At 45.5% G+C, this 22068-nt stretch overlaps 2 protein-coding genes across 6 annotated transcripts in view; one reads left to right on the top strand and one right to left on the bottom strand.

The window, feature by feature from the left end:
- Window positions 1–1411: 1411 nt before the first annotated feature.
- Window positions 1412–15906, bottom strand: ATP23 (ATP23 metallopeptidase and ATP synthase assembly factor homolog). Of its 5 annotated transcripts, XM_065414603.1 has the most exons (8): window positions 15688–15906; window positions 15229–15304; window positions 14179–14348; window positions 13112–13157; window positions 12927–13008; window positions 8918–9055; window positions 6720–6803; window positions 1412–1952 (listed from the first exon to the last, which is right to left on the bottom strand). In XM_065414603.1, the coding sequence occupies exons 1-8, from the start codon at window positions 15887–15889 to the stop codon at window positions 1749–1751; spliced, it is 1002 nt and encodes a 333-aa protein (XP_065270675.1). In that variant the 5' UTR covers window positions 15890–15906; the 3' UTR covers window positions 1412–1748. The 5 variants fall into 5 exon arrangements, with proteins under 5 accessions (XP_065270675.1, XP_065270658.1, XP_065270650.1 ...); XM_065414586.1 differs by lacking the exon at window positions 14179–14348 and having other exon boundaries at window positions 15716–15798; XM_065414578.1 differs by lacking the exon at window positions 14179–14348 and having other exon boundaries at window positions 15688–15773.
- A 219-nt stretch (window positions 15907–16125) lies between these two features.
- Window positions 16126–22068, top strand: part of RPAP3 (RNA polymerase II associated protein 3) — a 38478-nt gene continuing 32535 nt past the window's right edge. Inside the window, exon 1 of the mRNA XM_065405587.1 lies at window positions 16126–16215. The gene's annotated coding sequence lies outside the window, so the exon portion shown is untranslated. The remainder of the gene's footprint in view (window positions 16216–22068) is intronic.

Genomic DNA, 22068 nt, shown 5'->3' with positions numbered 1-22068 from the left:
AATGCAGAGCCTGTGCCAGCACAACAATGGCACCAGAGCCCCCTAGTGCAGAAGCAGCATACAGTGAAAGGAGTTTTTCTGCTGGTGCAGGAACATCTTGTCCCCAGATGATGTTTGTTTCTGTTGGCATAGCTATCTTCTGTTGGCATTGCAGTGTCTACATTGGGGGTTATGCTGGCATAGCTATGTCTCTAGGGGGCTTGGGGTTTCTCACACCCCTGACTGACACAGTTATGCCATAAGAAGTTTTAAGTGTAGGACCAAACTTTAGGTTGCGATTCAGTAATTTAATATGGGCAGATAGATTCCTATATCCGAGAAGAGCCCCACAAGTCACTGCATGGAGCACTCTGCATGGGAGAAGGGCCAAAACTGTATATTTGTAAGTAATCACCTGAGATGAAAGAGTATCTCGTTGTCCTCTTTAAAAAATTTAAAAGAAAAAGTCACTATTTTTAAACAACCACTAACAGCATAAAACAGACTGACTAAGATTTTTAGAAGTGGGTGCCTAAACTTGTTAAATACATGGTTAAATGTTCAAAAACTGAATGCCTAGAAGCTCCCCTTGACTTCAGTGGGAGCTTTTGTGCTCATTTGAAAATCTAGTCATTTATTTAGGGCTTGGATCTTCAAAGGAGTCTAAGGGTTTGTCTACATAGTACATTATTGCCCACCAGCTAGGGTGTAAATTCTAGCATGCATAAGTGAGTTGTGCACTAACTGACATGTGGACCCTGCTGCATGTTGACATAGTCGTGTTTCAAGTAGGACTCCGTCAATGTGCTCTAGGTAACTTTTAGTGCACGCAGCAGGGTCCAAACAGACAGTTCGTGTGCAACATGCTGGTGCACACTAGAATTTACACGCTTGCTGGTTCTACACTAATGTACCGTGTAGACAAGCCCTAAAGGGAAGATTCACAAAGGAGACTTAGGCTCAGTGTTGCAACACCCAACTAGGTGCCCTGGCGCCTGATGGAATCACTCCACCACCACCAGCTGTGTTTTGTATGAAGCCCAATCTAGTAGGCATCCTCTAAGGTGGCCTCTGAGCACTACCACTGCATCAGCAAGTTAGGCAGGGGAATGCCTAGTTTGTGAATCCTGCCAGGGCTTAGGTGTTGAGTGTCAAAATTTGAGCATGGGCACTGCTGCCTACCAGCAAAAATTTAGGTGCCTAGCAAATTTAGGCACCTACAGGGTTTGGCAGCAGCTAAGCAGAGGTTTTGAGGATCTAAATATTGGACTTAGGTACCTGAAGCAGCAGTTAAGCACCTAAATCCCTTTGTGGACCTAGCCTTAAGTGCCCGTATGTGGATTTAAGATTCTGACTTTAGGTACCCACTTTGAAAAAGGAATGCTCAATTATCAGTATCATATGCAGACATAGCTACACAACACAATTTGTAAAAATCTGAACATCTTAAATCACTTTATTCAGTAAAGATAAAAGACATTTTGAAACATTCTTAATTGGACTGAGCAGATTTACACATGAATTCAAATGTGTGGATTAAAAATTTGATATGTCAAAAGAAACATTGAAAAACAGGCGAGGAAATACATGGTTTACAGCTCTTGTTCATTTACTCAGATTATTTCTAACTCATCAGTGGAACTTGGCTTTTGTGTAAGCTTTCCGTACAAAATTGTAGTTTACTTGCCAGAATTTCCTCTCTCCACCAGCAACAGGTATATATGCTATGTTTTCAGTGTGACAGCACTGCTAATGGTTAACAGTCACCTTTACAAATTTGCATAATATCGATCCCGGTTCTGAAAGTTTCTGTAAGCATACTTGGCATCTGATTTACTGTGTGGGACTCTTCCAAATGGTTCATGATCATTGAAACAGGAGTCAAAAACTCCATCCACAGCTTTTTCTGCTGTTTCTTTGCTAACTTTTCTAACAGCCAAAATGGAGCGAATGGCTCTGTCTCGTACACAGGTCTAAGAGAAATGGAGAAAAAAATTGTAGTTACGATTTGAGGATTTAAGGTCACAAGTTACAAACCCTTTTGTACAGATCTATCCAAATGTTAGTTCCTACTGCACGTGCATCAACATAAAGGTTACAGTTAATCATGTATCACAGAAAACTGACACCATTCCAAATACAGTAACTCCCCACTTAACGTCCTCTCGCTTAACGTTGTTTCGATCTTGCGTCCCTGCTCAATTACAGAACATGCTCCATTTAAAGTTGTTCAATGCTTCGCTATAATGTCGTTTGGCTGCCTGCTTTGTCCACAGCTGGCAGCCCCCCCCCATCAGCTCCCCTACGCCCCCCTGCCCCCCCCAACGCCTCCTGCCTGCCGGCAGACCCTGCAGATCAGCGCTTTCCCCCTTCTCCCCCCGCCTCCTGCCCGCGGCAATCAGCTGGCTTGAGGCGTTCAGGAGGGAGGGGGAAGGAGCGAGGACTCAGCACGCAGGCTCCCCCTCCCTCCTCTGCCTCCCGAACGCTGCAAACCAGCTCATTGCCGTGGGCAGAAGGCAGGGGAGGGAGGGGGGAGCCTGCGCGCCAAGTCCTCGCTCCTCCCCGCTCCCTCCTGAACACTGCAAGCGAGCTGATTGCTGCGGGCAGGAGGCAGGGGAGGGAGGGGGGAGGGGGGAGGAGCGAGGACGCGGCATGCGGAGTAAAAGGGGAGGAGGAGGCAGGAAGAAGAGGCGGGTTAAGGGTGGGGGTTTGGGGAAAGGGGTGGCATGGGCGTGGGCGGGCCGAGGGTTGAGTCCCCCGCCCCTGGTGCTTGCAGAGTAGGGAAAGCTGCCACTGCTGCTGCGCAACGTGCTTCTCCTATCCTATAGCACCTTCAGCCTCCTTGCCTGCCTCATTGTCTTCAGTGCCAGTGGGCTGTGCCTGTGTGGGGTAAGGCAGGGGCACCTCCCAACTATAGTACTGTACTGTATGGCAAAAAAAAAATTTCCATGGAACCTAACCCCCCAATTTACATTAATTCTTATGGGGAAATTGGATTCGCTTAACATAGTTTCCCTTAAAGTCACATTTTTCAGGAACATAACTACAATGTTAAGTGAGGAGTTACTGTAGACAGATCTTAAAAACAAACTTGTGATCATTTAAATATATTTTTCTTCAATCTAAAATTAACTATTTAATTTTCATTATACACCTAAATCTTCATGTAATAAGAAGAAATGCTATTTTTCTTTGACTAGCAATAATTCAAATGCAGTTTAAAACTCTGGCTTTATGTACAAAAAAAAAAGTGTACAACAGACATTCACACAAGAGAAAATCTGCTCAAAGTTGAACAGCCATGTGTCAGTTAGCCTTTTTCAACTATCATAAAATAGAAGATCTAAAGGAATCGACTCCTCTGCCATCACTCTCCCCTCATGTGGTTCTTTTCCTTGATCCCACCTTTCTGTAGCAACTGCTACCTATTGGGCTTTTCCTCTTAAAAAAAGAAAAGGATACACAAGATCCCCAAGCCACCATCAGTAATTGCTGCTCTAGGTCAGCCAGGAATAGTTTATTCAAATTCAGTCCAGTAATCTGTACTTAAGTAAGAGTCCCACAGAAGTCTAGGGGAGCCTTTCCTGAGTAAGGGGCTGCATGTCTGACTCTATACTAAATTTATATTCTGAACTGGCTTTAGTTTATTTTTAATCCTTTTGAGTCTTTCCATACATAGCAACTCAGAAGACACTTCTGGTCAACCCTAGTCATTCTTCTTCTGTTCTTACTGACTACCCACTGTAATTAATGTATTAAGCAGTAGTTGGAGCTGGAAGAACCACAAGCCCCTAATTTAGCCTTTTTTAAAAATGCATTGGTTCTACCAATGCAAATATCTTTTTTTTTTTTGGGGTGGGAATTTTTCTTCTAAAAAATGTAACCCTTTTAAAAGTGTGTTCTTCTCCTTTCAGTTTTGTCCTTCATTGAGAGCCCTTCCATCTTCAATGGCATAGCTCTGGAATCTGTTTTCAGGGCCAGATGCTCCCTACCCAAATTAGAATGATAGAGGAAAACAAAAGCTGGTAGAAAATGGACAGAGAAGATGCAAAGGTAGCGGAGGGAAGGGAGCAAATCCCTGGTATGTTCCCAACCTCCGACCCAGAGAAGCCTCTTGCACAATCACTGGGTGGTCAGGCCTCCACGGCTCAGGGCATTCCAGGGACTGGAGTAGAGACACAGTAGTATTCCATGCCAGTGAATGTAAAATGATACCAAATGAGAATGCTATAACTTTGCACAGGTGTAAATGACTAGGCAAAGAGTTGGACAACAGAATCCAGGCTTAATTATAGCTGTCCCTGGCAGCTCTCAAAGTAGGATGGAGGGAATCAACAAGATATTTGTCTCCCAAACTTTTGGCTGGCTAGAAAGGGAAGGAGCAAGGATAGCAGGAGGGACAGAAAGCAGTCAGGCTGCTGCTTTGTGCAGCAGCATTCAGCCATCTCTCCTCTTCCTGCCAGCTGCCATTTAGCTCTTGGACAGAGTAGGAGTCTCACAGGAGCCTACTGCCAGAAGGAGCTACTCTATCCTGACCAGGCAGGAGAGGCTGCAGCCAGCTCAGCTCCATCCCTGCCTGCCTGTGCCCCTCCCCTGAAAGGGCCTGGGAGCAATAGAAGCAGGGGGACAAAGAGGAGTTGTGACGTTGCACCCCATAATGCTTTATAGGATATGCTTATGAATGTATATATGACATAACTGGAATATGTTTTATGCTACATATGCCATGTAACATATCTCTGTAAAGGTTATGATCTACTGAATATATTCATCCTAGTTGCATGCATGTGTCATTTTTGTACTTGAAGTTATGAATATGGGCTGTATGCTTGTTTAATTTTAAAAAAGCCTCAGTGAAGCAGTTGGTCAGCTTCCTGAGAAAAGACTATTCTCAGTAAGTGCCCAATCAAGACACCAATCCACATCTGAGCTTTCACAGGAATGTGGCTTGGCTGTTAAGGAACTCAGTCATGCATGGACATGTGACTTGCCCTGTGACTCCAACGCTCCATTTTGTAGCTGGATTCTACACAGGGAGGGAGGGGTGTCCACCCACAAGAGAAAGTCTATTTAAACCCCTGGGATACCCCTCCATTTTGTCTTCAGCTGGCTCAAGAGATAGCCTCTCCACCCCCAAGGATACCTGAAAGAAACTGGAACAAAGGACAGTAACCACAGGGGGTGTGAGTAATTGCTGGACCCAGACTAGAAGGAGACTAGTCTGCAAAAGGAAGCTTACTGAAACACCTCTGAGGGTGAGGTTTTATCTGTATTCAGTTTTCTTACTGTATTAGGTTTAGACTTGCATGTTTTATTTTATTTTGCTTGGTAATTCACTTTGTTCTGTCTGTTATCACCTGGAATACTAAATCCTACTTTCTGTATGTAATAAAATCACTTTTTACTTATTAATTAACCCAGAGTATGTATTAATACCTATGGGAGGCAAAGTGCATCTCTCTCTATCAGTGTTATAGAGGGCGAACAATTTATGAGCTTTATACAGGGTAAAACGGATTTATTTGGGGTTTGGACCCCATTGGGAGTTGGGCATCTGAGTGTTAAAGACAGGAACACTTCTTAAGTTGCTTTCAGTTAAGCCTGAAGTTTGTGGGATGTGGTTCAGACCTGGGTCTGTGTTTGTGCTGCTAAGCGTGTCTGGCACAGCCAGGCAGGGCTCTGGAATCCCAAGCTGGCAGGGAAAGCAGGGGCAGAAGTAGTCTTGGCACATCAGTTGGCAGCCCCAAGGGGGTTTCTGTGATCCAACCCATCACAGGAGTCACTACCAATCAGGCTTCCATCCAGTAGCAATTTCTTCTCTCCCTCCTCCTTAGGAGACATATATAAGGAAGGAGAGGAGCCAGGTACAAGGAGAAACTGCAAAGAGGACAATGAATGGAGGAGACACTGGAGGCATGTCTGTATTAAAAACTTAAGTCAACCTATGTTAGGTCGACTTACAGCCACTGCAGTAACTACTGTTGTGGTTCATGTCCACACTATCCTCCTTCCGTCAGTGGTGTGCATCCTCACAAGGAGTGCTTCCACTTACTTATTAAGAAGAGCAGTGTGTGTATGGGGTTGGGTGGGCTCTCAGCTCCGCACGCAGCTCCCCGCCAGGAGCCCAGCTGCCTCCCACCAGCTCCTGGCTCCCCGCCTGGGCTCTCAGCTCCCTGCACTCTTGGCTCCCCACCAGGATCCCAGGGCGCCCCCCTCCCCATGGCTCTCAGCTCCCCACTCCTCCGTGCAGTCAGGCTCCCCAGCGGAACCATGAAATTGACAAGAATGACAGCCAACACCTCAGATACAGGGGTGAGCTAAGGGAGGTGGGTGGGGAGTTGGGGAGTGTGGAACAGTGGTACGGAGGCAACTTAGACAAACAGAGATGTAGGGATGGCTTGAGGAAGGGGAAGGTAGGGATGGCTTGAGGAAGGGGAAGGTAGGAGAGGCAGAGAGGAAAAGGACTGAAGCCGAGGGAGCTGGAGGGGAAAATGTGGGTTTGGGGGAGTGGGAGGAGAAAGTCAGATATGAATGGGTGGATGGGTAGGTGGGCAATATAAAGTTATACAAAAGATTAAAATGATTTCCAGTCATCTACTTGTTTTCCTGTGGTAAGATTGTGGCTAGGAATTTAATAGGAGGTGGTATATTGCTTGATGGACTACAATAATAAAGTCCAAAGCCATACGGTACTGTTCCTTAACGTAAGTCAGCATTATCTACAAGGCAGTCTTCTTTACCTGATGGTGTTGTTTTAATCCAAATTTAAATCTGGTCATTTCATTTATGAGTGAGCAGTCTCCACTGAGATTAGCAGCTCGAATCTATCATGAAAACAAAAGACCACAGAAAATAAATGGAAAAATCAGAGCATTACAGTAATTCTTAATATAATGAAGTAGTTTCCAGTAGTTTTCTCGTGGATTTTCCCTCATTGTGCTGAACTGGGGAAGACTGAACCCTTCTTTGCCCTCTTGGTGTCAGCTATGCCAGGGAATGGTTCATTGACCACCATCTTTTCCCCTGATTTTGCGCTCTCCTGTACTTTTTTGCTTTTTTTCTTTTCACAGTAACCGTTCCACACCCTCACTTCTATACAAGGCTACATATTGTTCTGGAGGGAATATCCACTGGTGACTCTGGGGGGCCAAGTCACACATGCTCTTGCGGCTGAAATGAGTGATCAGGGAGTAGAGAAGAAAAAATTAGCTCTGTGAGCCATTGCTTGAACTTGAAAACCCTGTGAAATGCTCCTGTTGCCATCTGCATTAGGGGCTGCTAGAAGAGCAAGGAAGGCAGGCAAGTGGCTTTCAAAGAACCACCTGCTGCATTTTCCACAGTAGCAGGAACACAGCTGCATTAAGAGAAGTACAGACGTAGAGACATGCACATTTCTCTACCCCTCAATGTTCTCTTCCTCTGCTTTGCACTTTCCCTCCCTCCTCCAGACTAGTCTGGGGCTTCCCTGGTATAGCCTACCTTCTGGGATGGGAAACACTGCTCTAGTAGTTTAAAAAAAAAGATTATGGAAATCATGTGTAGAAAAAAATAAATCATTGTTTCATAAGAGGAAAAAGCTAGTATTTGTACTGGTGAATTTAAAAAAGATTGAAATGGCAAAAGTTGTTTGGATACAAAAAATGGGCCAAAAAGTACAAGCAAGCAATTCCCAGAAAAGCATGAGCCCAATCTTGTGTTAAATCTTAAGTTCTAATTTTTTACATTCAGCACGTAGACACTTTGATTGGCACTCTATAACTCCCTTAGAGACAAAAAGAAGGTAGGTAGATAATGAAATTTCTGAATTCCAGGGTGGCTTTAATGATTTTGTATATGTGGCTACTGGATACTAAATCAAATTCATTTCTAAGAAGAATTAAAGAAATCACAGCTGACTTCCACTTAAAGTGCATCTTCTCCAGGTAAAACAAATGCAAACATGATATACAATTTAATGTACCTTTATAAAATCTGACCTTTTTGTAGCAAATTCATTACATTACTTCTCTCATTAGGGCAGATCACTGAATCTGCAGTTTTACAATGAAACCTGTAAGTTTCTGCTATCAACTCCAGATATCATTCTTTACAGTTCCTGGAAAGTATTCCTAAATGTTTTAAACTAAAATGACGGACACCATTTAGCTCTATATATTTACATTATCTTTATTGGCATTGAATAATTTTTTTGTTACAGTGAGGAAATTTTCTACTTTATCAAAATGACAAAGATGACATTTACATGGAAATATACTTCACATATTTCTCGTTCATATTCCAAAACCAACTATTAGTAACCTGTGTAAGTAGCTTAGTTTCGTTTCATAATCCATCAAGTTCTCCATGCTACACAAGCAACTATGTGCCACTCAATAATGATCTGGTAATAACCACTCTCCAGGAAAGGATTAGAGTGTCATGAACAGAGGTTTATGATTATTAAGGCTACAGTCAATGAAATAATAAGTACATATCTTTACAGGAAGAGTCACTTTTGTTAATAACCTTACTTTTGAACTCTAATATACTACTATGAAGGTTATGCAAAATATCAATATTTGTAGAAAAAGGAACTTTATAAATACTGTACTATCACTACACGTTTTTATTCTGTAGCTACTGAAACGTGATAATGTTCATTTAATTACGTATCAGAAGCAGATAAATGTGTATTGTGTATTACATTTGTTTGTTAAACTCCAAAACATTCTATTTCAACTTGTACTTTGAACAAAACTGGTCTCTAGATTGAGCCAACAGAACAAAACAAAACAAAAAAACAAACAAACAAACAAAAATGAAGAAGGGAGTTATACTGAATTATGTATGGATAGAACAGAATGTTTGGCTTAGCACCAAAACCTCTAATAACCACCAGTAAGTAACACTTAAACTCAAGAAAGAAGCCTACTCATGTGTGACAAGCACGTTGACTTACCTCTGAACAGGCTAAATGTTTGACATTGCTGAACCAGTCAACATGTGCACGACAGTGATCAAAAGCATGAATCAGTTCATGTGTAACTACTCGGTTCATATGGGATTGTTGATGAATATTGTTCTGGCATAGAACAATCTGTAGAACAAAAATATAGGAAGTCTTTAGAAAAAAGTTAAAGGAATTTTCATTGCAAGAGTATACTAGCTTTGAACAGTATTACTGGCTTTCAATTTCTCCCTATCCTGTTGGAATTATTTATGCAGGCAACCACAACAACACTAACTTAACCATAATTCCTTTATTAAATTCAAAGGTCAAATGGTATTTATACAATTGCTCTAAACATGCCTGAAAGCCTAACTAATAAGCCCTTTACTATATCCCTATAGTAAAAAAAAACATTTTACAAGCATTTGATCAAGATACTTACAAATGGGCTAAACCCAGGGGTTCTTAGGACAGGTCTACACTAACCCCCTAATTCGAACTAAGGTACGCAACTTCAGCTACGTGAATAACGTAGCTGAAGTTCGAAGTACCTTAGTTCGAACTTACCTCGGTCCACACGCGGCAGGCAGGCTCCCCCGTCGACTCCGCGGTACTCCTCTCGTCTAGCTGGAGTACCGCAGTCGACAGCGAGCACTTCCTGGTTCGACTTATCGCGTCCAGACAAGACGCGATAAGTCGAACCCAGAAGTTCGATCGCTCGCCGCCGAACTACGGGGTAAGTGTAGACCTACCCTAAGATCCATAATCATTGAATCATACACGTGGAGAACTGGAAGAGACCTCAGTAGGTTATCTAGTCCAGTCCCCTGTACTTAAAGCAAGACTAAGTAATAACTAGACCATTCCTGACAGATATTCATCTAACCTTAAAAACCTCCAATGATGGATATTGCATAACCTCCCTAGGCAATCTGTTGCAGTGCTTAACTATCCTGATAGTTTGGAACAACCTTTTATGTACCTGAAAACTGTTATCATATTCCCCCCCCCGCCCGACTTCTTTTCTCCAGACTAAACAAACACAATTTTTTCATTCTTCATTCATAGGTCATGTTTTCTAGACCTTTAGTCCAGAGGAGCGCAACAAAAATGATTTTCTCCAATTTGTCCACATCTTTCCTGAAACGTGACACCAGAACGGGACACAATACTCCAGTTGAAGCCTTATCAGCACAGAATAGAATCGAAGAATTACTTCTTGTTTCTTCATTAGATAGAACACCCTTGCTGATAAATCCCAGTATGATGTTTTCTTCTTCTGCAACAGTGTTACACTGTTGACTCATATTTAGCTTGTAATCCACCTTTCTGCAGTACTCCTTCCTAGGCAGTCATTTCCCATTTTGTATGTGTGCAACTGATTGTTGCTTCTTAAGTGAAGTACTGCAAACTTTAGAAGTATACTCTCTATGTCATTATCTAAATCATTTATGAAGATATTGAACAGAACTAGACCCAGGAATAATCCCTGTAGGATCGCACTCGATATGCCCTTCCAGCTCGACTGCGAACCACTGATAACTACTCTCTTGGAACGGTTTTCCAACCAGTTATGCACCCATCTTATAATAGCTCCATCTAGGTCAGGGGTGGGCAAACTACAGCCCGCAGGCCACATCCAGCCTGCCAGCCGATTTAATCTGGCCCTCGAGCTTCTGCTGGGGAGTGGGGTCTGAGGCTTGCTCCGCTCCCGCGCTCCAGGTCGCAGCTCCCGGAAGCAGCGGCATGTCCCCCCTCCAGCTCCTACATTTAGGGGCAGCCAGGGGGCTCCGCGCGCTTCCCCTGCCCCAAGCACTGCTCCCGTAGCTCCCATTGGCCGGGAACTGCAGTCAATGGGAGCTGCAGGGGCGGCACCTGAGGACAAGGCAGCACACAGAGCTTCCTGGCTGCACTTCCGCATAGGAGCCGGAGGTGAGACATGCTGCTGCTTTTGGGAGCTGTTTGAGATAAGCACCGCCCAGAGGCTGCACTCTTGAGCCCCTCCCACACCGCAAGCCCCTGCCCTGATCCCTCTCCCACCCTCCGAACCCCTCAATCCCAGCCCAGAGCACCCTCCTGCACCCCTCATCCCCAGCCCCACCCCAGAGCCTGCACCCCCAGCCGGAGCCCTCATCCCCCATACCCCAGCCTGGAGCCCCCTCCCGCACCCTGAACTCCTCATTTATGGCCCCACCCCAGAGTACGCACCCCCAGCCAGAGCCCTCACCCCGTCCTGCTCCCCAACCCCAATTTCGTAAGCATTCATGGCCCGACATACAATTTCCATACCCAGATGTGGCCCTGGGGCCAAAAAGTTTGCCCACCCCTGATCTAGGTTGTATTTCCCTAGTTTGTTTATGAGGTCATGCGGGACAGTATCAAAAGCATTACTAAAGTCAAGATATACCACATCTACTGCTCCCCCACTACTCACTCTGTCAAAGAAAGCTATTAGGTTGGTTTGACATGGTTTGTTCTTGACAAACCCATGCTGACTGTTACTTATTATCTTTTAGAGGTTTGCAAATTGACTGCTTGATTATTTGCTCCATTATCTTTCCGAGTACTGAATGTAAGCCGACCGGTCTGTAATTCCCCAGGTTGTCCTTATTTTCCTTTTTATAGATTGTAACTCTGAGATTCTACTGTGGTGCCAAACACCAGAGTTATAAACTGACCAGTCACCCACACAGCTCATTGGGAACTGGAAGTACATAATCAGGCAGCAGCAGAGACCAAAAAACCAAAAACAAACAAACAAACAAAAGCAAGTACAGTACTATATTAAATGTAAACGACTAAAAAAATAAAGGGAAAGTTTAAAAAAAAAAAGATATGACAAAGTAAAGAAACTTTCTGTGCTTGTTTCATTTAAATTAAGATGGTTAAAAGCAGCATTTTTCTTCTGCATAGTAAAGTTTTAAGCTGTATTAAGTCAATGTTCAGTTGTAAACTTTTGAAAGAACAACCATAACATTTTGTTCAGAGTTACGAACAACCTCCACTCCCAAGGTGTTCGTAACTCTGAGGTTCTACTGTATATTTGCCCCCTTCCAATCCTCTGGAATCTCTTCCATCTTTTTTCTAATGGCTCAGATATCGCCTCAGTCAGCTCCTTGAGTATTGGATGTATTCCATCATATTGGTTGGCTCCAACATGGTCAGGCAAGTATTAGCAATGAACCCATTAAAAGTTTACTTTTTATACCCTTTAACAATCAAGAGATGTCATTGCCAATTACTGACATCAGCTAAAAAACAACTTGGGACTGTGCACCCTTATTTCCAGTCTTAATCCACATAAGATTTACAATCTCTTCCCCTTCTTCTTGCTGACCAATGGTTTTTCCTTTGCATCTGGGTTTACATAGGCCCTAATTTTTAGGTAACACTGGTATGTGGAGTTGTTAAGGCCATGCTGGCTCATTTTAAGACAGATTCTCTTTCTTATTTAAAACCATCTGCAGTCACCCCTGTCAATTAGAGGCCTTCTTTTCAGAAACTCTCTTTTATTTTATTAGTTATTCTTTGAACCAGACTTCCTCCCTTAGCAAGTAGAAAGAAGGCCTTGAAAATACTAGTCAGGGTCTTTCTTTATAATTCATATTTCCTTAAACAAATTTAAGCTAATCCTAATTCTTTCATTTTATATTTATCCTATAATCCCTCAAAGATCCCGGGCAGGTCATCTGCATCACTGAGGACTTTGAGGATCCCACTATTTTTCTCCATTAACCATCACTTCAACCTGCGGTGTACTAATATTAGTGGTGTTATCTCCAAATAATAACTCTTACATAGTACTTTTCATCAGCAGAGCTCAAAGCACTTTACAAAGAAGCATCAGTATCTAAGCACAAGCATAGATCTACCAGATTTTAAAGTTAACTTTCTTTTATGGATTTAAATCAAACTTCCAACATTATTTAAAAATCTGATTCTGATTATAAATACATGTTCTTGCAAGCTTCTTTTTCACTTTGTAGGGTATTAAAACAGTCAAAAAATCAACGCTCACCTGTGATGTTGCAGAATCAAAACCTCCACTGACACACTTATCACAGTCTTCACAGGCAAAGTGCCGATCGTTATAAACAGTGCTGAAAGGTCAAGAAGTATGAAGTTAGAGGCAAGTTTTAAATAAGATTGCTAAGGATCTCTATAGAAGTCAATATAGAACACACAAGTCAGAGGTTGACCTACCAGCCAGACTGCTTCATAGCATCAAGAAGAAGTTGAGCATATGGACCTAGAAAAACAGTGCTGCAATCAATTTCTCTATACAAAATTTTGTACAACAAGTAAAGTTCAGTTTTTTATTATATAAGAGAATTACGAAGTGAGATTTATGCAATTAATAATTATATGGTGACGAAGTGACACTGCATCTTAAACTAAGTGCATTGTGACTTTCTTTGGAAAAGCACTGGATGAAAAAGTCAATTTACAATTGTCCCAATTCAGATTAATAAAAAATGACATTCAAAGCCATACAATGCTCAATTCACTGCAGGGCACACACAGACATTATTTAAATAGCAAATGTTTGTGTAGAGGCCACTACTTCTGAGTCCTGTGGAGTGGAGGTCTGGCCTGACATTACGCTAAAACGTTGGTCGACCTAGCGGTGGCCTCTCAGAGAGGTGGATTTACGACGACGAGAAAAGTCCCTTTCCGATACTGTAGTGAGTGTCTACACTACAGTGCTGTAGCACTTGTACTGTACACCCAGCCTCAGTGTAGAATAACGGAGACTAAGTGTAGAGTTAGTATATGCCCTCAATCTACAGAAAAAGGCCTTCTGGGTAAAAAGAACATATAGCAGCCACTTCTGGAAGGTTATTTTCTTAATTTCCTTAACCAGAATTAGTGCAGATATGGAAGATGAATAAGGAACGTTATATAGCAAGACAAAAGCCCAAGAACAATGAAGAGGCTTTTAAGAGGTTATCACTTAAACAGAAACATCCAGTTACTCACAATTAAACCAATTCCTACATCTTCACAGATGCCAAAAAATCCAAATGTCCCCCCATCTCCGCCCACTGCACTGCCAAAATCAATACAGTAAAAGCTCTTTTATCCAGCACTTCACCAGCCGGCAAGCTCTATAAACTGGCATTTCTGATCTGCACTGAAAGTCCAATTTATAGTGCGGTTGGTGTGGGACCGGCAGGGGGCTGGGGCGTGGGAGGGACTGTGGGGCACGCTCTGGGAGGGAGTTTGGGGCAGGGAGTTGGGGCACAGGGTGCCGGATGGGGGGCACTCACCTCCGGCGGCTCCCCGCAAGCAGCTCCCCACCCCAGCTGTTGCTAGCGGAGGCGCGGCCAGACGGCTCTGCAGGCACACTGCCTCTGTCCTCCATCCCCGAGTGCTGACTCCGTGGCTTCCAGCCCATTGACCAGGAACTGCGACCAACGGGAGCTGCCGGGGGCGCCGCCTGCAGACAGAGGTAGTGTGGCACATGCCTGCTTGCAGAGCTGCCTGGCCGCGCCTCCGCCAGGAGCAGCAGGGACGGAGAGCCACTGGCTGTGAGCGCCCCGCCCATGAGGCACCCTGAGGCCTGGCTGCGCCTCCATGTAGGAGCTGGAGGGGGGGACATGCTGCTGCTTACGAGAGCTGCTTGAGATAAGCACCGCCCAGAGTCTGCACCCTTGAGCCCCTCCCGTGCCCCCAGCCCTTGCCCTGATCCACCTCCCGCCCTCCGAACCCCTCGATCCCTCCTGCACCCCAACCCCTCATCCCCTGGCCCACCCCAGAGCCTGCACCCCCAGGCAGAGCTCTCAACTCCCCTGCCCCAGCCAGGAGCCCCCTCTCGCACCCCTCATTTATGGCCCCACCCCAGAGCCTGCAACCCCAGCCAACCCGCCCCTCCCCCAGGTCCCAGCCCTGATCCCCCTCCCACACTCCAAACCCCTCAGTCTCAGCCTAGAGAGCCCTCCTACACCCCAAATCCCTCATCCCCAGCCCCACCCCAGAGCCCGCACCGCCAGCCGGAGCCCTCACGCCCCCCCTGCACCCCAACCCCCTGCCACAGCCTGGAGCCCCCTCCCGCGCCCTGAACTGCTCATTTCTGGCCCCACCGCAGAGTCCGCACCCCGGCCAGAGACCTCACCCCCCTCTGCACCCCAACCCCAATTTTGTGAGCATTCATGGCCCGCCATACAATTTCCATACCCAGATGTGGCCCTTGGGCCAAAAAGTTTGCCCACCGATCTTAGCGTTTCATCATTTACCTTAGTTACTGTGCAGATGCTTGTCACTGTAATATTTAATTTATATTTTAATAACAAATACTTATTGAAAATACGTATACGTACTTGCTAGTAGTTTTAGCAATGACATCTGTGTTTCTAGTATTGCACTTGCTATGTTTTGTTAGCACAGTAAATGAAGCTGCAAAATAAATGATGTTTAAATGACCTCACTCTATAAAGAAGTAATTGATACTTATGTACACCAGGCAGGGTCGTTTGGAAGCTGAAGACTTTGCTTCCATCCCACACCAAGCTCAGGTTTGAGCAAATTAGGACAAGTCAGCAAATAAGAACAACCTCACAGCTCAGGAACTGCTACTGGCTGCAGTTCGCTACCCCGTTCCAGTAGCAGATTAGGTCAGACAGCAGTTTAATAATATCAGAAACTGCTACTGGTAGCAAATTACACCCGGCCCCGGGAGGAGAATCTCTGCGGCCCCGGCCTGGCAGGCCCCTCAAACCCCGCACTCAGAGCCGACCCCGCCGCGCCCACAGGGCCCGAGCGCCCCCCTCGGTGCCTACTTGTGTTCAGGGCGATCTTCAGCATCACCTGGCACTTGTTGTTGAAGGTGAGGAGGCTGGTGGCCAGGAAACTGCGCTGCGGCTTGGCCTCGCTGCGCCGCTCCGGGAAGAGCCGGTAACCGAAATCCTCCCCCTCGGCCACCTCCTGCGGCGGCGGCCGCGGCTCGCTCCGATCCATGGGCTCGGTTCCCCGGGCGCTCATGGGCAGGTTCGAGACATGCCCCCGGCAGCGACCGTTCCCGGGCAAAGGTCAACTCCCGCCGCGCCAATCACAGGGTCGGCTGCGCACCACGTGCTGCGAGCCGAGGGGCGGCGCTGTCAGCCATGACACCAGAGGTAACGGTCGCTTGGGGTGAGTGGTCAGGGAGCGGTGCTGCGCGGGCGGCAGCTGGGCCGAGGCCCCGTCACGGCCGCCGGCACTAGACGCGCGGGTGACTGTTTCCAGCCCCAGCCGCGGTGCGCTCTGGGAAGGGCCGGCCGCGGTTTGCGGCGCTAGCGGCGGCAGGAGGAGGCGATACCAGGCGCAAGGTGGGGTCTGGAGGGCGCGGGGCGGCGGTTTCAACCTGTCCGGGGGCGGGGCGGTTGGGTCCCTGGTCTCCTTGCGGGGGGCGCCGCCTGTCGGGGGGATGAGCCCAAGGAGCCACGTTTGCTGAGGGCACATGAGGCGCCAGGCCCCTGGACTGTCCCTTTTCCCGCCCTCATCAGGGCAGCGTCTGAGCCCCTCGGGGCACCAGTGGGCTGTGAGCAGCGCTGCTGGCCAGTCTGTAGATGGGGAACTGAGGCGGGGAGAGAGTAAGGCCTGGCGTCAACAAAGGCACGTAGGTGTCGCAACGCCGAGCGTCCTAGGAACAGCACTGGGAGCCACTGGGCCTGAGTCAGGAGCCTAGACGCCGCTACGATGCATGGGAGAGTTAGGCACCTTAAACTGTGATCTACACCAGTGGTTCTCAACCAGGGGTCCGTGGAGGTCTTCCAGGGGTACATCAACTCATCTAGAGATTTGTCTTGTTTAACAAGAGGCTACATAAAAAGCACTAGCGAAGTCAGTACGAAGTAAGTGACTTGTTTATACTGCTCTCTATACCATACACTGAAGTGTAAGTATAAATTTTATATTCCAGTTGATTTATTTTATAATTAGATGATAGAAACAAGAAAGTGAGCAATTTTTCAGTAATAGAGTGCTGTGACAGTTTTGTATTTTTCTGTCTGATTTTGTAAGCAAGTAGTTTTTAAATGAGTTGAAACTTGGGTTATGCAAGACAAATCAGACTTCTGAATGGGGTTGTTTGGAAAAGGTTGAGAGCTACAGAGCTAGGAAGGTGAAACCTGCCTGAAATAGCCAGGGGTGTGTGTGTCCTAAGCTTAGTTGCTCTCACAGGGGTAGGTTCCTCAGTTTGGGCAGTGAGGAGGCACCTGTCTCTGCTAGTGATCTATAGCCAAGACCCCATCTTTTGGAATAATAAGATGAGTGCTCTTAGTCTTTTCTGTTGAAGCTGCTCCACTTCGAATCAATGCTTAAATAGCCACTGGGCCACAGAGAAAATGGACTGACTCTGTAAACTGGTAGGGCACCCCAGGAGACCTCGGGTCCAGCCTCCCTGTGCCAATGATTATTTAAGTATTTATCCAAAGCTGAGCAGCTACCACAGCAGAGATTGAGGGTGCTTCATGTGACCTGGGGTGCCTATGGTAGCCCTCACTGAAAATGCCAAAGTCAGGGCAGGCTGTGAAAAGGAGAGCAGATGCTCTCAAAAATGGTGGTGAACACTGACGTTAGACTCACCAACCAAACTTCTGATTCCCCACACTGGTTGTCAAGAAACTGGAGGGGGGGGGGGGGGGGGATCACACAGCTCCCTTTATTGTATTCCAGAAAGGTGAGTTATTTTAAAAACTCTGCTCACTATACAAAATGTTCTTCTGAACCCCAAAGGGCTAGCCACATTACCAGGCCAATATTAGTTTGGATCTTATCCAAAATACCACGTTGCCAGGCAATCTTTCAGTATCTAAAACTAAAGGTTTATTAGAAAAGAAAAGAACAAGAAGGGAGTTGCTAAATGGTCCAAGTCAGATACATACATAAGACTTCGAAGTCCATATATCAGATCTTTAGCAATATTGGTGAGTTTGCTGGCTTGAAAGTCCCTCTGGAACTAGGGATGTAAAATATTAAACGGTTAAACGGTAAACCAATAAGTATTAGTTTTACTGTTAATCCTCCATCGTTCACCCATCTCCTTCCGATCAGCTGGTAGAAGTCCTTGCTGAGGGCCGGGGCCTGCATGCAGATCTCAAACAGGTTCTTCTGCAGCAGAGGTGCCATTTGGGAAGCTGGTAAGAGGTGGCTATGGCATCAGGAAGGGGCAGGCATCATGAGAGATCACTGGGAGCCCAGCCCCCTAATAAAGGGGCCACGTTGATATTAACGCTCTAGCCCAGCGGGGTCTTTGCCCCAGCTGTGAGGAGGGTCCTGTTTTAGTTTGTAAAAACAGTCCCTCCAGCCCCACAGACCTGAGGGGAAATACTTCCACAGACCTAGGGGTGAGGACCCTTGCGGAAGGATACCGCTCGCTAGGCCAAGAAACGCCTGGCAGCGCAGGTAAGCAGGACGAGGAAACTGCCAGTCTGGGGGCTTCGCAGGAGGCAGCCAGCCTGGCAGGGGGAGTGTGTTTAGGCTGGGGGGGGGGCAGGGGCTGCAGGCCCCATTGGGGGTAAAGTAGGCCCCAGCATCCCCCCTGTGCCACTGGAAGGAGTTCGGAGGCGGACGACGCACTGGTCGGTGCTGCGGTTTTGGCTGATAATTGAAGGGAAAGGAAGCTGCTGCTGGGGTGGCATGGAGCATCTGTGGAGGCCGCATCAGGACAAACTAGATACCTGGGGCTCCTCTCCCTTTTCCTGGTTAGTGAGGATGTAAGGGGCATGCTGGGCCCCCTCAACTGCCCCAAGCTCTCCTGGCTAGGCCTGTTGTGTCCTGCATCCCCCCGTACCCCCCGCTGCCCTTCCCCATCTGTCCGGGGCAAGGGAGAGGGGAGACATGCCATCCTAGGCATTGTGAGGCCCAAATTGGTTAACCGGTTAAATGGTTAACCAATATAATTTTTATAGTTTAAACGGGTACTTTTTAAAATGATACACCTCTACCCTGATATAACACGACCTGATATAACACGAATTCGGATATAACGCGGTAAAGCAGTGCTCCGAGGGGGCGGGGCTGCGCACTCCGGTGGATCAAAGCAAGTTCGATATAACGCGGTAAGATTTTTTGGCTCTTGAGGACAGCGTTATATCGAGGTAGAGGTGTATTTACATCCCTATCTGGAACACATCCAAAGCTTGGCTGGGTCATTCAGTCCTTTGTTCAGAACTTCAGTTTGCAAAGAACTTACTCCAGAGGTAAGAAGCAGGATTGAAGATAAAATGGAGATGCTGCAGCTGCTTTTTATATCCTTTGGCATGTGGCTTGCATACAGTGTCACACCTCGCATCAAAATATCCCATTGCTCAGTGATTAGAGCATCTTCCTGAGATGTCAGATCCTTCCTCCCAATCTGGCAGAGCGGGGAATTGAACCTGGATCGTTCACATCCCAGGTGACCACTGGGCTAAATATTGTAAGAAAACTCCTCCTTCGAGCAGATTTTGAATGGGAAGTGATCTGATAGGTACCCTCAGTCCACCTACCGGATTGGTCTCTGCGCATAAAATAGGCAGATGAATGCCTATCTTTGACTGGTTTGTGCATCGTTAGGCATCTAGATGCCTAGAGTGAAGCAGCGGTGTAAGTGCCCAGAGGTAGAAATTTAGATGCAGAGGGAACCTGTAAACTTAGGCACCAAGTGCGTTTAGGCACCTGTGGGGTTTGGTGGGAGTTTTATGGATCATGGTGGAGTTTAAAACTGGGTTTTAGGTGCCTAAAGCTGAATTTTAAGTGCACTCAAGTACCTTTGTGGATCAAGGTTTAAGTGACTTGCCCAAGATTGCACAGGAAGTCTGTGGCAGAGCTGTGAATTGAATCTAGGTCTCCTGACTAGATAACAGGGAGGGAGATGAGTTATTTTAATTAAGTGCCAATGTGGACACAAGAACAAATGGATATAACCTGGCCATCAACAAGTTTAGGCAAAGGCAATTATGCAAAGATTTCTAACCAGAGGAGTGAAGTTCTGGAACAGCTCAGGGGAGCAGTGGGGGCAAAAAACTGAGTTTGATAAGTTTATGGAGGGGCTTGTATCACAGGACTGCCTACAATGGCACGTGGCCCATGGGGTTTTTTGCTACTGGCAGTCGCCCAGCGGCTGGAGATAGGACACTAGATGGGGTGGGTTCTGAGTTAATACAGATCATTCTTTTGCGGGTATCTGCCTGGTGGGTCTTGCCCATATGCTCAGGGTCTAACTGCTTGCCATATTTGGGGTCGGGAATTTTCTCCTGGCTCAGATTACCAGAGATCCTGGGGGGTTTCGCCTTCCTCTGCAGCATGGGGTACAGGTCACTTGCAGGTTTAAACTAGTGTAAATGGTGAACTCTCTGTAACTTCAAGTCTTTAAACCAGGGGGCGGCAACCTTTAAGGAGTGATGTGCCGAGTCTTCATTTATTCACTCTAATTTAAAGTTTCGCATGCCAGTAATACATTTTAACATTTTTAGAAGGTTTCTTTCTATAAGTCTATAATATATAACTAAACTATTTTGTATGTAAAGTAAATAAGGTTTTAAAAATGTTTAAGAATCTTCATTTAAAATTAAATTAAAATGCAGAGCCCTCCGGACCGGTGGCCAGGACCCGGGCAGTGTGAGTGCCACTGAAAATCAGCTCATGTGCCGCCTTTGGCACGCATGCCATAGGTTGTCTACTCTGCTTTAAACCATGATTTGAGGATTTCAGTAACTCAGCCAGAGGGTAGGGGGTCTATTTCAATGGGTGGGTGAGGTTCTGTGGCCTGCAATGTGCAGGAGGTCAGACTGATCATCACGATGGTCCCGTCTGACTCCAGTGATTGGTCCACCATAGACCATCTTTTCCTCCCCACTTCCCTTATGTATGTAAGTGTATACATTAATTTTAGCAGCATGTCTTTTCAGCACATGCCTGAGGAATAACAAGCCAAAATATCATAATTTGGTCAGAAAGGACCCTTACTGTGTTCACCTGGTTAAAGGCTTCCCTAATTAATATCTCTTATTGTCCTCTGCGTTGAGAGGTATAAATAGAGAGACTTTAATATGCAATGGAATTCCAAGTTTTTTGCTTAGGCTCCTATCCTCCAAACTCTTAAACATGCTAGTACACTTTACAGGGTTCTAAATTAACAGGATCAATGCTAGAAAGGGACCTGACCATTGTGTGCTCAGCTCAATGAAGACCTCTGCTCATTTGCAAAAAACAAACAAGATGTTAGGAAGCATAAGGAACAGGCTATAGAATAGCAAGAACAAGAGAAACAGAAGGGTGCCAAATTTCAGTACTAAGATATTTTTTTTCACACAACACGTAATTAGATTATAGACCTCATTGTCACAGGATGTCACTTAGGCCAAGAAATTAGCAGGATTCAAAGATATTTATACAGATAGCAAGAATATCCAGAGTTATAATAGTTAATGGTTACCAAAAAAATAAGAAGGGATAGAACACTTCATTTGTATAGGTTTAAAACAATCTAATTTTTACAGATTAGGATAAAACCTTCATGGAAGACAGATTATCCCACATCTGTCTATTGCTGGGTTTCTTGCAGTTCCTCTGAAACATCTGGTGCCAGTCACTTTGGAGACAGGATACGAGACCATGGGTTTGATCCAATGCTGCAATTCCTATGTTCCACTGAGTTATAAATTCATTGTAACGATTTAGGAAAATGACCTTGGCATCATTCAGGATAGCTCCAGGAGAGCATCTGTTCAGTGTGCAGCCGAGGTCAAAAAAAGAAAGCAATAAGTTACACTGTATAAAGAATGTGGGTTAATGATCATGAAAATATTATCTTTGTTTTAGGTAAGGCTATCTAATGTTAAATTCTGGTCATCCTGTCTCAAAACAGATATACCAGAAATAGGAGTCTAGGACTCTGAAAACTTGAAGGCGTGGAAAGAGTAAAGAGATTAGTAGTATCTAATTGAGAAAGTATAAAAATAACAGGGGACATAACGTTAATATACAAAATAGTGACTGGAATCAGAGACAGTGAATTGGATATTTCTGTTTACCTTCTATCACAATGCAGGACCAAAGGTCATATAAAATTAAATGTAAAGAAAACAGAATTAAAATGGATAAAAATAAATATTTTTTTACATAGCAGTTGAACAATAATCAACTATTTGTTTTGCATCACCACAAACTGAGACCTGGAATTTAGGAGGGTTCAAAAA

Source organism: Emys orbicularis, chromosome 1 (genome assembly GCF_028017835.1).
Source record: "Emys orbicularis isolate rEmyOrb1 chromosome 1, rEmyOrb1.hap1, whole genome shotgun sequence".
Classification (NCBI taxonomy): Eukaryota; Metazoa; Chordata; order Testudines; family Emydidae; genus Emys; species Emys orbicularis.
Note: the sequence above shows the minus strand (reverse complement) of the source record. Positions and strands in the feature narration are given on the sequence as shown.